At 39.1% G+C, this 16,018-nt stretch overlaps 1 protein-coding gene across 8 annotated transcripts in view; it reads right to left on the reverse strand.

Annotated features, from left to right (window-relative positions):
• The window catches only part of TTC21B (tetratricopeptide repeat domain 21B), a 94,064-nt gene that overhangs the window by 37,050 nt on the left and 40,996 nt on the right, over window positions 1-16,018 (reverse strand). For all 8 annotated transcript variants that reach the window (XR_010410173.1, XM_054506157.2, XM_045868701.3 and 5 more), the window contains exons 19-22: window positions 15,803-15,909; window positions 8,096-8,284; window positions 6,559-6,669; window positions 5,281-5,362 (exon numbers count right to left, since the gene is read on the reverse strand). Coding sequence is in view for 7 of the 8 variants with exons in the window: in XM_054506157.2 (XP_054362132.1) it covers window positions 5,281-5,362; window positions 6,559-6,669; window positions 8,096-8,284; window positions 15,803-15,909 (489 nt within the window). In the remaining variant the exon portion in view is untranslated. The remainder of the gene's footprint in view (window positions 1-5,280; window positions 5,363-6,558; window positions 6,670-8,095; window positions 8,285-15,802; window positions 15,910-16,018) is intronic.

Consider the following 16,018-nt stretch of genomic DNA (forward strand, 5'->3'; position numbering starts at 1 on the left):
ATTATTCAAATTCTCTGAGTCAAGAAATACTTATTTTCTTAAAAGAGAATTATAATCTTGACCCTCAAAATGTCATTGAAACCAAATAAAATAAGGTCATGAAAGAGCTTTAAAAATACAATGGTCATTAGGAATATTTACAACTCCAAAAGTTTTGATAGGACCTAGGGATAACTACCTAGAATAAAGTCACAGAATCTAGAAGCTGTATTGGATTAGGCAGGACATAAAGGTTAAAATTTCAGGCTAAAGTTTTTTTGTATGATATTGCTAATATGTGTGATGCATGATATTGCTAATATTATCTAAAGTCAACCTTGGGAGGCCAGGTAATAATTATCACCTTCTAATATTACTGAAATGTATTATTAGTTTAAATTATAATTACCACTGGTAGATCAAATTACATTAACTTGTCTCTTAGTTAACCATGAAATTTGACAGCAGGCAAATTTCTGTACTTAAGGAATCCATTGAAGACTGAAATGTATTACATTCTAAAAATACATAGCCCATACTTATTGATGGATAGTGAGAAAATATCAAAATACAGTGTGATGTGATGCAGCAGGAATAAAGTGCAAGGGAATTACAACGCATGGAATTCTTCACCTTTGCCTGGAGGAGGCAGGAGGTTTCGCACAGAATCAGACTTGTGGGCAGCCTGAAGGCTAAGAGGAGGATCTTGCCAGACAGACAAAGACATTCCAAGAGGCAGATGGTGTGTGCAGGGACAGAGCAGCAGAGCCCAGGGAGTGCTGCTAAGTCCAAGGTTACTAGATATTAAAGTGGAGGAAGAGGGCTGAGAAATACAAATGGACCAATAATTTAGGGCCATCTTATTTTCAAAATAATGCTATGATTTTAGACTCTACCCTGGAGAGCCATCCTAATTTTTTAAGCAAAGGACTAGCTTCTGATTTATAAAAGTGATATGACAGTCCTATGAAGGTGTGGGGCAGCAAGAAATGAGAGGCTGGAAGGTGACTGCACCGGGCTGGGTCAGAGGGGATAGTGGCCCTAATTTGAGCCAGGGGCTAGGACAGGGTGGCCTGCGTGTGACAGCAGGCTCTTCAGCACAGAGAACTGATGGGACTTGTTCAGCAGTTAGTGTCGGGGAGGGAAAACCCAGGATGATGTGGAGATTTTGAGAGAGAAGAAGTGTCACCTGTCAAGAGAAGAGTAATTCTATCTATAAGAAGGATTCTCTACTAGCTAGGTTAAGTCAAATTAGACAGTACATTTCTGAAGTAAGCTAAAATACAGCATTAATTTAAGGTATAACATGTGCTGCTAAGGATGACCTATAATTCATGCAGAAAGTATAGATACATAATTCTGATAAAACAGATCTGTGAATGGAGTCCTATTAGGAATAAAGCATAGAGTACATAAAATATGACATAGACGACAATCTTAACATTTTGTATTTTTAAATGACTAGGTATTTGAGTCATTCATTGATCCATGCTACCAATTAACATTTCTTCTGTACCATCTTACATGTCAGGCAATGTGTCTGACGCCAGGGATGTAAGATGGGTATGACATGATCCCTGCAAACATGAGGAGTTTGCAGTCTCATGGAGAAGACAAATGTATGCATACATATTTTCAGAAAAACGCTAGAAGAGATAAAGAGGTATGGATGAAGTTTCCAGGATTGGGGTGATCAACTCCTCCCAGGTGGTTGAGACTTTCTTTCTTTTAGGATCAGAAGTCCTGCATTGTCCAGGAGATCCCCCCATCTCAGGCAAATTGAGGCATCACATAAGGCATCTTAAAACGTCGTAGGTGATGGTAGTAAGACCTAGGCTTTTGTTTTTGGCAAGGGGTGAGTAGATTTTAGATTATGTGTTGGGAAAGACAGAGAAGAAGAAGGAAGGCAAAGTACACTATAGGCAAAAGGAAAAAGAAACACGCAAAGATTGGGAGGTGTGGATGTATGTCATTTGATACTTGATATTTCTGGAGTACAAGATCCTTACACTGATAAACTTACAAATAATTTACTTCGTATTTGTTTATAAATAGTCCAAAGTTTCCAGTCGACTAAGCCAATTTGACTATTATTTATTTTAAAAGAATGCTGATGCTAAGTTACCTGGCTGAGATGAAATTCACACAACAGATGAGGGCTTCTTCAAATCTTCCATGTGAACACACACTAGTGTCATCAATGGCTTAAAAGATTTGCAAGGGCGGAGGTGTGTTTTTAAAGAAGCCAGGTTGGATTATTCTCTCAGAGGGAAGTGCTACAATATGCCAACAGCTTAAGACAGAATGTAAATAGTATGTATATCCCCTTAAGAGGCAATTCAGAGAAGAAAAGGACACAACTGAGTCTGGAACCCAGGAGAGGAACTCATGAGAAAAATAACTTAGACTTAAAGAAAGCAAGAATCCACTTTGGGCAACTGGGCGGGTAGGACAGGCCTGTATTTTGGAGTCCTAGAGAGTAGAAGAGGTAAGGTGCTGATGTAACCAACACGGAGCAGAAGCTGGGACCAACAAGGCCAAGAAACAACCGCATGGCCTGAGGCAATCCAGAGGTGGGTGAACATTTAAAAAGACAATAAAAATAATACAAAGAAAAATGTTGATATTACTACAAAGACAGATAGGACCTTTTTCCTTTCAATCTTGACCCTAGCTAGGGGTACTTTATTCGTAAGCAGAAAGTGTTGTTCTCAAATACAAACTTTTTTAAAGGTATAAACATTAGTAAGTACGACACGGAGAGGACAGCTGGTGCTTTGAGTTGCCCTACTTGAAGGAGATAATGTGTGTCCCATGTGTCCACGCCGCCCGAACCAGGCAGCTCTGACTGCCCGATCATCCCGCCACGGAGGCGTCAGGGTTTACAAGAACTGAATGACAGCTCTAGGACTCCCCTGGGACTTCAAATTCTCCTTGGTAAAAACATAAGTAACGCACATTACTGTTTCTACCTTCCTTTCCTGTTTTCCCCTTCCTTCCCCTCGCTCCTTTCCTTTGCTCCTTCCACTCTTCTTTCTATTCAATATTCACTGAGCACCGAGCCAGCCAGATACGGTTCTAAATCCTGGAAACACAGCAACGAAGACAAACTTCGTGGCCACTTGATGCTTATGTTCAATGATTTATAATTTTTGTTTTGTTTTGTTTTACAAGGGTGATATAAAACAACAAAACGCAAGATAGAAAGATGGAGAGCAGTAAGAGGTGCTGTTGATACAGGATGGCCGCGGAAGGGCGCTCTCAGGAAGTGGCCTTCTGGCGCCACACCCTGAAAGAACGAAGGAGCCGCCACCGGGCTGTTTGGGAGAAGCATATTCAGGAAGGGGGAAGGGCAACTCTAAAGTCTCTGGGCACTAACCTGCTCGGACTGTTGCCTACCTAACATCTACTATCCCTTTCTTCCTCACTACCAGAATTCTGACTTTATACAACGTGGCACTGGGTTCAGGTAAAGGATGACATTTCCCACCATCTTTGGCAGCCATGGAGGTGCTTTTAGAAAGGAGTTTTTTAAAGAAAAAAAAAAAAAAGGTGGTTCCCTGGGGAGCTATGCCTTTTGGCCCACCTCTATCCCAGCCTTCCTTCCCCATCCAGGCCCTGGAACATTGAGGCTAGAGCTGCAGTCATCATGGACCGTGAGGTGATCCTCGGAACGGAAGTTAGGCTGGTGACGACTGAAGAAAAAGGCAGAGGACTCAGGCGTCCTGATGATACTGTGGAACCTCCGTGCTACTCCCTACATAACCTACTTTTAAATTTCTTTCACGTAAGAGAAAGACCAAAAGCCATAATTATTTGGGCCACTGGAATTTCGAGGGGGGGAGGCTCTGCTACTTTCAGCTGAAAGCATTTCTAAACTGTCCAGAGGCAAGGAACAGAAACTGGGGTGCATTACGAGAACGGAGCAGTAATAATCGACAGGAGAGCTGATGATGGGCAGCTGAGCCCCGGTGGCAGCAGCAGCGCAGGAGGTAAAAGGTGATGGGATCCCAGACAGACCCTGAAGGCAGAGCAAAGAGGGATCTGCTGACAGGCGGCATGCGGTACAAAGATGAGCCAAAGGCCACTGGAAGAATTAGGGCCTGACAAAGTGGGTAAATGGTGCTGCTATTTACTGAGGTGAGAAATGGAGAAGGAGCGGATTTGAAGGGACAGAAAGATCAGCCGTTCTCCGTGGGCATGTTAAGCTGGAGATCCTCCGGGACACCTAAGTGGGAACGTAAACAGACGGTGGTGTGTGTGAGGCAGGACGGGAGATGCACATCTGCAAGACACCGGCACGCACACAGGACGTTAAAGCCACGGGCCTGCATGAAGTCACCCAGCGGGCTGAATGTATAAAAAAAGAGAAAAAGTTCAAGAGCCGAGGTCTAGAACGTTCTGAGATTTACAGGTCATAAAGAGAAAACAGATCGAGCAAAGGGGTGGGGCAGCGGAAAGCAGAAAACCCAGGGAAGCCTAGCACCCCGGCAGACAAGTGGAGAAAGTCCTTCCGGAGGGCGGGGAGAAGCTGTGCTAATAAGCACGACGGCAGGCCGAGCAGGCGGACTGCTGAGACCTGAACGTGGGCCTGGCAGCACGGAAGCGGCTGGCTGCCCTGCAGGAGCAGCTTCCCTGGACTGCAGGAGCGGAGCAGACTGAGGGGCCGCAGCTTCGAGGCAATTTGCTGGAAAGGGAGATGGAAGAATGGAGCCATCATTGGGAGGAGGGTTAAGAATTGGTTTTTATTTATTAACGTATTTAGCATGTTTGTGTGCGGACAGGGGAAACAATGGTGGTGCAGGAGAGAGAGGTGTCAGGAGAGAAGCGCTCTAGGAGGTGAGGGGTGGCGTCCCGAGCCCATGGGGAGATGATGGCACACCTGGGGAGGGCGATGGCTGGGAGCAGGCAGACTTCGTGACAGGTGGATGCAGACATTCTCTTTCAGTTGCTCATATTTTCCTACTCAAGTAGGAGGCAACATTTTTAGCTGAGGACAAGGAAGGGGCAGAGTGGACTGGAGGTTTGAGGAGGGAGGAGAAAGTGTAAAAAGTACTTAGAGGGAGCGAAATCATTAGAGAAATACAGCAGGACAGCCAGGCAGCATCTGAGGGCCCACTGGGGTCTGTGGTCATCATTTAAGGCGAGGCCAGTCCATGCTGTTGCATTTTCCTTACAGCTATTTCTGCTGCTCAAGGGCAAGTGTGGACTAAGTAGACAGCTGGATTCAACCGAGGTTTCCATAATAGCCAAAAAGAGGCTATTATGCATTAGAAAAAAACATAATCAGTGGATATTTACCTGGTTTGCGTTCTAAAAGCTGCTGTAAATGAAACACTGCTTGTTCATAGTCCTGTTTTCTGAACATGAGATCTGCCATCATCTGTAAAGGTAAAAGTTGGTTCTAAAAATATTGCCATTATGTTTTAGAAAACACATCTTTCCTATCAAATAGATTTAGGGCTATGCAAACACATACAAAAAACACGAGGGGGGCAAAGATTATAAAAAGGAGCCATTTAAAGTTCAAGTATACCTTAAGCAAATTAGCACTGATATCAGCCTAACAGAAGAAAATTAAGGATGTGAAACAGATCGCTCTGTTCACAAAACTTTATTTTTAGCAGAAAATATGTTCCAAGTAGTTATTTTAAAAACAGAAATTTGAAGGGAATTGCACACTCTATGTGTTATCATTGAAAGGATGCCTCCCTGGACTTGGCTAAAATGACGGGAAGATTTAAAAAAAACCAAAACACTCTTAAACCCTCAATATTTCAAAAGAATTTAAAATGAGCAAAATCTACTGAGCCTTTCTTATTGTGTGTTTTAAAAGGGATACTTTTTATATTTCTTTTTAGTTATAACTTTCAGTGAACCTCACACACTGTCATCTATGTAGCTGTTTGAAAGCTAATGAATACCTCAACCCAGGCAAAACTGAGAAAGCAAAAGCAAATCTCTGAAACACACCATCTTAGAATGATATATGAAGTTTTCCTCTGAAACTCCAAAGTCCCACAGAAACTTGTAACGGAGTTCAGCATGTCTGGGTAAGTACTTAAGACCTAGTCTTTAGCAAGTTATAGCTTTATCACATGAACTCCTCCTGACCAAGTATCCTCTTCGGCATAAAGAAAAATTAACTAGGCCCGCCAGGGCAAGTAAAGATCTGATCAGGTTTACCATTCTTTTTTTTTTTTTTAAAGATTTTTATTTATTTATTTGAGACAGAGAGAATGAGAGACAGAGAGCATGAGAGGGAGCAGCAGACTCCCTGCCGAGCAGGGAGCGCGATGCGGGACTCGATCCTGGGACTCCAGGATCATGACCTGAGCCGAAGGCAGTCGCTTAACCAACTGAGCCACCCAGGCGCCCCAGGTTTACCATTCTTATAAAACAAAAAGACTCTTGGTCTTTACTGGTAAAATGAACTAATAATGTTAAAAATATTATTTCCTCCAAAAGCCAACATGAGCTAGGTCTCTCTAGTATTAGTTTTATCTGGTAAAACTGAAAACTTCCCCATGGAATATAAAACACAACGGCCCTTATGGCACTGAAGTCTCGTGGACTGACCATGGTGGCAGCCTCCCTGTCCTGGTCGCTCTGCAGAAGGAGGGTACAGTGCCGCAGGCAGGCATCGGGGTCATCCTGCGCCAGGTATAATCGTGCCAGCTCCAACAGTATCTACAGAAAAAGCGCAGCATCAGTCAGAGACTGTCTGGAATAAAACATGAGTAAGGAAAATGTCTGGACACGGATTACGTCTTAGTTGATCAGAACGGATTGCAATAAAAATGCCAAGCCTGAGAGGCGGGAAAGCTATGGCTATGTTCGGCTCTACTTTCTCTTACACTGGAAAAAAAGGGGAAAAACAGGTAGCAACTCACTCGAAAGGCAGAGAGACACAAAGCACTGTGAAAAGAACACCGGTCTTAAATCAGGGATTCGATTCTGGTCCAGGCTTCTCCACGATGGGCCTAAGTCCCTGCTACCTCTCTAAACCTGTTTTCCCATTTGAAAAATAAAAAGCTTGGAGCAGATGATTTCTAAGGTATGCTTCAGATTTCAAACCATGATTCCAACTTCCTCAGCCACCACTAAACAAGGTACCTGTTTGGTTATGCCTTAAAGGTTACTTCTGCCTTACATCTGAGTTGTATTCATTTTAAAATATTCAATTTAAAACCTTAAATTCTAACATATGGCTGTCTTTTGTTCCACACCATGAAATAAGTCAGTCAGAGAAAGACAAATACCATATGACTTCACTCATATGTGGAATTTAAGAAACAAAACAAACAAGCAAAGGGAAAAAAAGAAGAGAAAGAGGAAAACCAAGAAAGACTCAACCACAGAGAACACACTGCTGGTTACCAGAGGGGAGGTGTGTGTGTGGGGGGGATGGGTGATGGGGATTAAGGAGGGCACTTGTTATGATGAGCACAGGGTGACGTATGGAAGTGTTGAATCACTGTATTGTACACTGGAAACTAATATTACACTGTATGTTAGCTAGAATTTAAATTTAAAAAAAAGGAAAAAAGAAGTATTTAGCCATATATAAGTTTTTTAAAAAAATTAATCTATCAAGATCTGAAAGAGTAACAGGATTTTAATTTACATAACCAGAGACATAAAGAAGTTTTCTATACCAGTATTATCCTTACATTATTCTCATGCTGAACCACTTGAGGTAAGAGATTCAATGTAGTCACCTCTTTTTGCATATCTAGCACCAAACAGCAATTGAAATACAGAGGTATACAACAACAGTTTAGTAAAGTGAACTGAATCATCTAGATCCAGATATTCGAGATTGAGAAATTGTTTTAAAGTGATTATTAAAACACAGATTAATATCAACAAAACCAAAGAGCTTGCAGATTTACTTTATATCACTTGTTCTATAATAACTTTAAAACTCTAACATTATTAAGGCATCATATAAGTATTTCAAAGAACTTCTAGAAACGATATTTATTTTTTAGCTTGTGTTTTTATTACATTTCTTTTTTTACAAATAAACTGGTAAGAATTTTACATTTGGGGCAACAATGTGACAGACGACATCTGGAATAAAAGGTGGTGAAAACTGTATAAAGGTACTGACCTTATTATCTGTTTCACAATGAACAAGAGCCTCTCTATAAAACTTAATTGCTTTTTCATAGTCTCGCTGAGCAACAGAATGTTTTGCAATCCCTGCACAAATTTCAGCCGCTAAGTGTTTCTGTGCAGGAGCTGCGTCTGGCTGTTCCATCTGAACACGTTTTAGTACCCGAGCTTGTAATTCTCGAGCCTAGAAAAAAAATAAGGATAAAAAAGAATTTAAAAAAGAAAGAGAAAATAAATGATTCTCAATAACTCACACATAGCATAATTGTACAGAAGATCTATTTAAGCATTACTGGCCCTCAATCTAACAAAGCCTGATCCAAAGAAAATGTCTTAATTAAGGTCTTAAACATGAGCTTGTTTGCAAATGAGCCAGCGTGCACGTATCTTTCCAACCAAAGTATAAGAACATTACTGGGTCTTTTCCCACTGTTAGAAGGATTATGTACAGAAAGCTCATGAAGGAGGAAATGCAGCCATGAAACAAGTATTTGAAAAAGAATCTAGATGCTGTAATTAAATAAGTGGAAATGTAAAATGTTTATTAAATTAATAAACTAGTATCTAAAAATTATTAAATCAAATATTGGCAGGTTTCAGAGAGTAAGTACATCCACATATTATTAATGGCATACGAATGAGTCCAATCTTTCTAGAGAGCACCCTAAACAAAAGATGCCAACTTGATAAAACTAACCAGACTACTGAACTTAGTTGTTCCACTCTTAGGAAGGTATTATGGAGGGGCACCTGGGTGGCTCAGTCATTAAGCATCTGCCTTCGGCTCAGGTCATGATCCCAGGGTCCTGGGATCAAGCCCCGCATCGGGCTCCCTGCTCGGCGGGAAGCCTGCTTCTCCCTCTCCCACTCCCCCTGTTTGTGTTCCCTCTCTCGCTATGTCTCTCTCTGTCAAATAAATAAATAAAATCTTAAAAAAAAAAAAATCTTTAAAAAAAAAAGGAAGGTATTATGGATATTACATAGAAGAAAAAAGGAAACGTTATCTGTTATAAGGAAAAAACTATCTCTGTTATTTGTTGTAAAAAGAAAAAAAGAAACAACAACAAAAAACCAGAAATCTGAAAGCAACTCAAATGTCTAATGATGGGGAAATGACTAATCAATTGATGGTGTCTATATGAGGTCCAATGCTATATAGAAACCCAGAAAGAAGGCAGGGGCCTCCTTCAAAGTAAGAATGTGGAGTAGGCTGCTAAACGGGGAAAAGTATCAGCCTTATCACCTATATGTTTGATTTCTGAAACACTGAGACCTTCCTTTTGTAAGTGACAGAGAAATCCTATGTTTTAGGCCTTCACAATAAAATTTAACTTTGAGCTATAGATAAGCATCCACTAATGCATTCATGCATTCATTTAACAAAGAGTAAAATGCCCACCATCTGCCACACATTCTGCTACACACAGGGAGCCCTTCTGGGGACTCCTGTCAAAATGTTGGTTGACAACTGGTATTTGACGAAGATGGTCTAAAGCTGGGTATTGTTCAGAACCACGGGTCATAAAATTAATTTAAGGCATCATAATAAGCATTCTTTTGGAAATGAAAGAGGAAAGATTAGAAAATAATGGTGTATATAGCATGTGGTGAAGGTTGATACTGTTTCATGGAATTTTTACTTTGGTTATATTAATGTGTGCTTATTTTAAGTACAGAGATATGTGCACATTTGTGTATTTCATGTTTTTTTATATATGTAAATATTGGTGTGTATGGTTTTGCACACAGGTGCACAAATGCACACACTCAATGACAAAAAACTCTGAAACAACCGGTCTAAATAGAGTGATCGTATCCTTCCATTTCGCAGTACCTTTTATACCTGTTGTTCCAGCTTAATTCTGCCTTCTTCCCTTTCAAAAGTATTTTGACTTGAATGATAAATTCTATGGTCACCCTAGGTCTAAAAGATATACAATTCATTCTCTAGATAGTCTAATTTTTATCTCTGCATCAACTAAATCTCTACAAAGTCAGATAAGACCTCATTAGCTTAACTTCCTAGAGAAACACATTTATAAGTTAGATTTTGTGATGTTTTGCATTTTTTCTTTTTTTTTGTTAAAAGATTTTATTTGAGAGGGAGAAAGAAAGAGAGAGAGAGCATGAGTTGGGGGAGGAGCAGAGGGAGAAGCAGGCTTCCCACTGAGCAGGGAGTCCGACGTGGAGCTCAATCCCAGGACCCTGAGACCATGACCTGAGCTGAAGGCAGATGCTTAACCGACTAAGCCACCCAGGTGCAAAGAAATGCTTTGCATTTCTTAAAGGTAAATAATCAGGGCAGATATTTTGGGCAAAATCCTTTTGCATTTCTTATTAAAGGCATTTCATAAAAGAACGCTCAATTATTGTTAAGTATATACAATGATCATTATGAAACATTTTCACACAGAATAAAATTTTCTTCAAGAATTGATACCATTCCCTATGTTTTTCCTTGGATTCCAGAAAGATCAGAACTAAATTTAATTATCTATTACAATAACTATGTTAACCTTGATTGTCAATGCATTTACATTTCTCAGGGGTGCCTGGTAGCTCAGGTGGTTAAGCGTCTGCCTTCGGCTCTGGTCATGATCCCAGGGTCCTGGGATCAAGCCCCGCATCAGGCTCTCTGCTCAGCAGGAAGCCTGCTTCTCCCTCTGCCTACCCACCACTCTGCCTATCTGTGCTCTCTCTGTGTAAAATAAATAAATAAAATATTTTTAAAAAATCAAATATCACATTACTTTTTATATGATGAATTGTAAGTGACAGAGAAATCCTATGTTTTAGGCCTTCACAATAAAATTTAACTTTGAGGTATAAATAAGCATCCACTAATGCATTCATGCATTTATTTAACAAAGAGTAAATGGACCTATATAGACATAATGGAAAAATCCACACAAATGAATGTTAAGTGAAAGAAGCAAAAATAATCTGTATTATTTAAAACTATATAAAGTTAGAAAGTCATAAAATTCTTAGTGTTTTATGGCATATGGGTTGTTTATATATGATTTATTTAATTTTATTTTCACAGAAAAGATGGTTAATTTAATATGTCAAAAGTGATTTTTTCCCTGTAATTTTTCCTGCAACTAAAAAATTAAAATAATGTATGGTTTCCTTTCAGTCATTCAACTAAAATTTCAAGCACCTATCATGGTTGACAGATTCTGAGAGGACTCACATGATCCTCACCTCCTGGTCTTCACTACCTTGTATAATCACCCCCTTTGTGTGAGGTGCGACCTGTAACTTGCTTGTAACCAACGGAATATGGCAAATATGATGGAATGTCACTCCCTTGATTACATCATGTAAGACTGTCTTGTTAGCAGACTCATTCTACAGCCTTTCTCCCTTGCTGGCTTTGAAGAACTAAGTAGTCATATTAGCCGGCCTATCAGGCAGGGTGCTGATGAACCTCTAGGGTGTGAGAACCTCTAGGATCTGCAACAAGAAGCAAAGAAGAAGCTGGAGCCCTAAGTCTTATAGCCTTGAGGAAATGAATTCTGCTAATAACCTATGTAAGCTTGGAAGTAGATCCTCCACCAGACAAGTCTCTAGATAAGAACCCAACCCTGGCCATACCTTGACTATCTTTTTTTTTTTTTTTAAGATTTTATTTATTTATTTATTTATTTATTTATTTATTTATTTATTTATTTATTTATTTATTTAATTGACAGAGAGAGGGAGAGAGACAGCTAGAGAGGGAACACAAGCAGCGGGAGTGGGAGAGGGAGAAGCAGGCTTCCCGCCGAGCAGGGAGCCCGATGTGGTGCTTGATCCCAGGACCCTGGGATTATGACCTGAGCTGAAGGCAGCCACTCAACCAACTGGGCCTCCCTGGTGCCCCCACACCTTGACTATCCTGACACCTTGTAGAGGACCCAGCTAACACATGCCCAGAATATGGACCCACAGAAACTGTGAAAAAACAAATGTGTGTATTGTTTTCATCGACTAAAATTTGTGGTAATTTGCTACACAGCACAGAAAACTAATGAGGCAAGCATTTGCTAGGGTCACAAAACATGGGACTATACCTACTCTCATGGAAATTTTAATATAAGCAGAAAGATAGATAATAAAATAATTACAGCAAATTATGAGGAGTTTTATGACTGGGAAATACCACTTCCCATGGGAGTACATAATATGAGACCTAACCTAGTCTTGGAGGTGAAGTGAGATATAAAGAATTACTGGTAGTTACATCCATGTTGAGTTTGGGAAAAGAAAGGAGATGGAACCAGAGTACAGACATTTGGAATTACAGGTGAAGGAAAGAAGGTAAGGGATACTATTGTTTGACTAAAGAATTAGAAGGAAAAATGGCTAGAAATACAGAGAAAATTTACATCAGGTAAGTTCGTTAAATAATTTGCTTTTTATTCTAGAGGGCAGTTTTTTCTACAGAGCAGTTACTACTACATGTTTATAAGCAATGGAATAACAAGATTAGGTCTGCCTTTCAGACCAATTACACTGGTGTTGTGGAGAACTACCTGGAATGACACAAGATTGGAAGAGGATAGGGATCAGTCAGGAGGTTACTGGAGGAGTCTGGGCAAAAGATAATGCTGGACAGGGCTAAAAGGTGAAAGAGATGACAGAGATGGAAAAGTGTGGAGTTATTTCAGAAATCTGAAGTTTTTAAAAAGTAAATTAATTAAGACTTGGGGATTCCCTAAATGTAGCAGTCCTGCCACTGCCTAAAATGTTTAGCAACTATGCAAAAATACTACGATGGAACTCCTAAATTTCTACACTGTGGGGATTAGGCTCAATAAATGGTTCCTGAATAAATGAGCTTTAAATACCAAAAACTATGATTACATGTATAAGTTTCTGTTGGAACTGTAACTCAAGATTTATCTTTTTGGAGATCTGAATGCAGAGAATGTTAACAATTGGGAAGAATTTTATGGCTCTTTAAATTTTATTAAAGATGAATAATCTCTGTGCTATAACATATAAACTTAAAATTAATTGAATTTGGTTCACTAGCATAGTCTAACCATGTATACTGTTTATCCTCTTCTTAGTGTTGCTTGAAATATCTGCTCATATAACATAAGGACTCACATAACCAGGGCAGCTGGGACGAGTAATATTCATAAAAAGGTAAAATGGGCCAAATTCACTTCTAAAATATTTTAAACATCTAAATTTACTGAAATTACACTTCCTTTGTAGCTAATGGTAGCTAACCTAGGATTAGGTATAATTTTCTTACCATGGGATCAGAATGTAAGGATAAAACATACCAACAATTAAGGATAAGATATTAACATTTTAAAGATGACATGTTGTAATGAAATCATAAATTTAGATGGGTATCACAGAAATCAAATGGCCCAAGCTCAATTCATTCACAACTGGGATAAAAAAAATTGGACATATTGGACAAATTATTGAAATGTTATTTTACACACACATACACACACCCCACTGTTAGCTAAAGCTCAAAGTCAAAACATTTAATAAATTATTTGGAGAATGCGGAACTCTTCTGGGTACATGAAAATTAGGTCAAAAGGTGGCAAGTAGTGTGGTATTCTAGAAAGCATACAGGATTACTAGGTACTCTATGTTCTACTTCAAGCTCTGAGAAGATGGAGGATAGATCAATTCACAAACCTGACTTAACTACCACATATTGAACTAAGCACTCAGTAATGCCAGAAACACATTATTTCAAATCCACATGGAACCTATAGCAAAACTGATTATAATATAGGACAGAGAGCAAGTTTTAACAAATATCAAAGGATTGAATTGTTCAAAGTATGTCTTTGGCCACAGTGGAATTAAACTAGAAATCAATATCCAAAAGATAACAAGGACTCAAATACAGAGAACTGGTGGTTGCCAGAAAGGATGGGGTGGAGGGATGGACAAAATAGGTGAAAGGGATTAAGAGGTACCAAAAAAAAAAAAAAAAAAAAAAGATAACAAGAAAATTAGAACTGCCTGGAAATAACCCATGGGTTAAAGAAGCAATCAAAGTAGAAAGGAGGAATATTATGAACAGAATAATAATAAACTTGTGGGAGGTAGCTAAAGCAATGCTTGAGAAAAATTATCACCTTAAATGAGTAAGAACAGAACTAAGGCTAACTAATCCATTACCTAACATACTATTTCAATAAGCTAGGCAAAGATCAACAAACCAAACCCAAAAAGAAAGTAGAAGAAACTAATTAATGAGATAAAAGGAGAACATTTAATGAAGCCAGAAAAGGCAAAAGTTGGTTCTTTGAAAATATTAAGATAATAAACTCCCGGAATAATTGATCATTAACAGTAGAAGGAAAATAAAATAAAATCACCAATATTAGGGCCATAAAAAAAGACATTTTTATAGCACTTGCAGACATTCAAAAATAAGAAGATATAATGAACAAATTTAAAAATACAGCCGTTCAACCTAACGTAAGAAGTTTAAAAATAATCAGTCTGAATTCTAAAGATGTTGAATCCACTAATAAAAACCTTCCATCAATGAAGCCTCAAGGTCCAAATGGTTTTAACTGAATTGTTCCAAACATTAAAGAAACAGCAATAGTCTTAGAGATCCAAACACCTTCATGAACATAGATATACAAATTTTGCACAAAATACTAGTATCTTTAAATTCCAGCAATATCTTTTTAAAAATCACAATAAAATGACATTTAAGAAATATAAGGGTAGTTTAGCATTTGAAAATCAATTTAATACACCACATTAACCGGGAACAAAATAATAGGAGAAAAGTCACCTGATGACCTTGAAAACTGTGGAGTGCTGTAGATAAAATTTAAGTCATCTATAAAAAAATTGTTAACAGGGCGCCTGGGTGGCTCAGTTGTTAAGCAACTGCCTTCGGCTCAGGTCATGGTCCCAGGGTCCTGGGATTGAGTCCCATATCGGGCTCTCTGCTCTGCGGGAAGCCTGCTTCTCCCTCTCCCACTCCCCCTGCTTGTGTTCCCTCTTTCGCTGTGTCTCTCTCTGTCAAATAAATAAATAAAATCTTTTTTTTTTTTAAAGATTCCATTTATTTAATTGAGAGAGAGAGAATGAGAGAGAACAAGCACATGAGAGGGGGGAGGGTCAGAGGGAGAAGCAGACCCCCTGCCGAGCAGGGAGCCCGATGCCGGACTCGATCCCGGGACTCCAGGATCATGACCTGAGCCGAAGGCAGTCGCTCAACCGACTGAGCCACCCAGGCACCCCAATAAATAAAATCTTTAAAAAAAAAAAAAAATTGTTAACAAACTAGAAATTGAAAAATCATCAAAAACCATCAGCTGCTTAGGAATACATCTAAGCAAATGTATATAAAACCTCTCCTTAGAAAAACCTCGAATTATTAAGAGAAATTAAGAAAGATATAAATAAGCAAAAGAGAAAAAAAATGAGTTCACATCCTGCCTATGACCCTATTCGTGTGGCTTTACACAAATTATTAAACCAAGCTTCCTCAGCTATAAGAGATTAAAAATATCAACTTGCTCTAATTGTTATATTAATTAGCAATAACACATTTAAGCAGTACAATCCATTCGCATTCAATCACTATTTCTATTTTGGCTTATTTTCTGTGGCAGTTGAGCAGAAATAAATTGTCTTCCTCTTACACATAGCATTTTGCCTTCTTCTCCCACCTCCCACCCCACAACCACTCACAACCAAACACATTTACCTGTTGTAATGAAGTGATTGCATCTCCAGGTCTTTCCATTTTACTATAAACTTCCGCTAGAAGAACATGAGAACGTCCATCTTCCATGAGAGTGGACAGTTCATTTACTAGGAGAGAAGATATTGGGAACAAATATTCACTTCAATGAACATTTACATTCTTCTACAAGTTTTGAAACTGCTCTTTAGGAAGAATGACTTTGAACAATAGTGAATA

Source organism: Mirounga angustirostris, unplaced genomic scaffold (assembly GCF_029215605.1).
Source record: "Mirounga angustirostris isolate CCGP_5_RB_7025 unplaced genomic scaffold, mMirAng1.0.hap1 SCAF_3, whole genome shotgun sequence".
NCBI lineage: Eukaryota > Metazoa > Chordata > Mammalia > Carnivora > Phocidae > Mirounga > Mirounga angustirostris.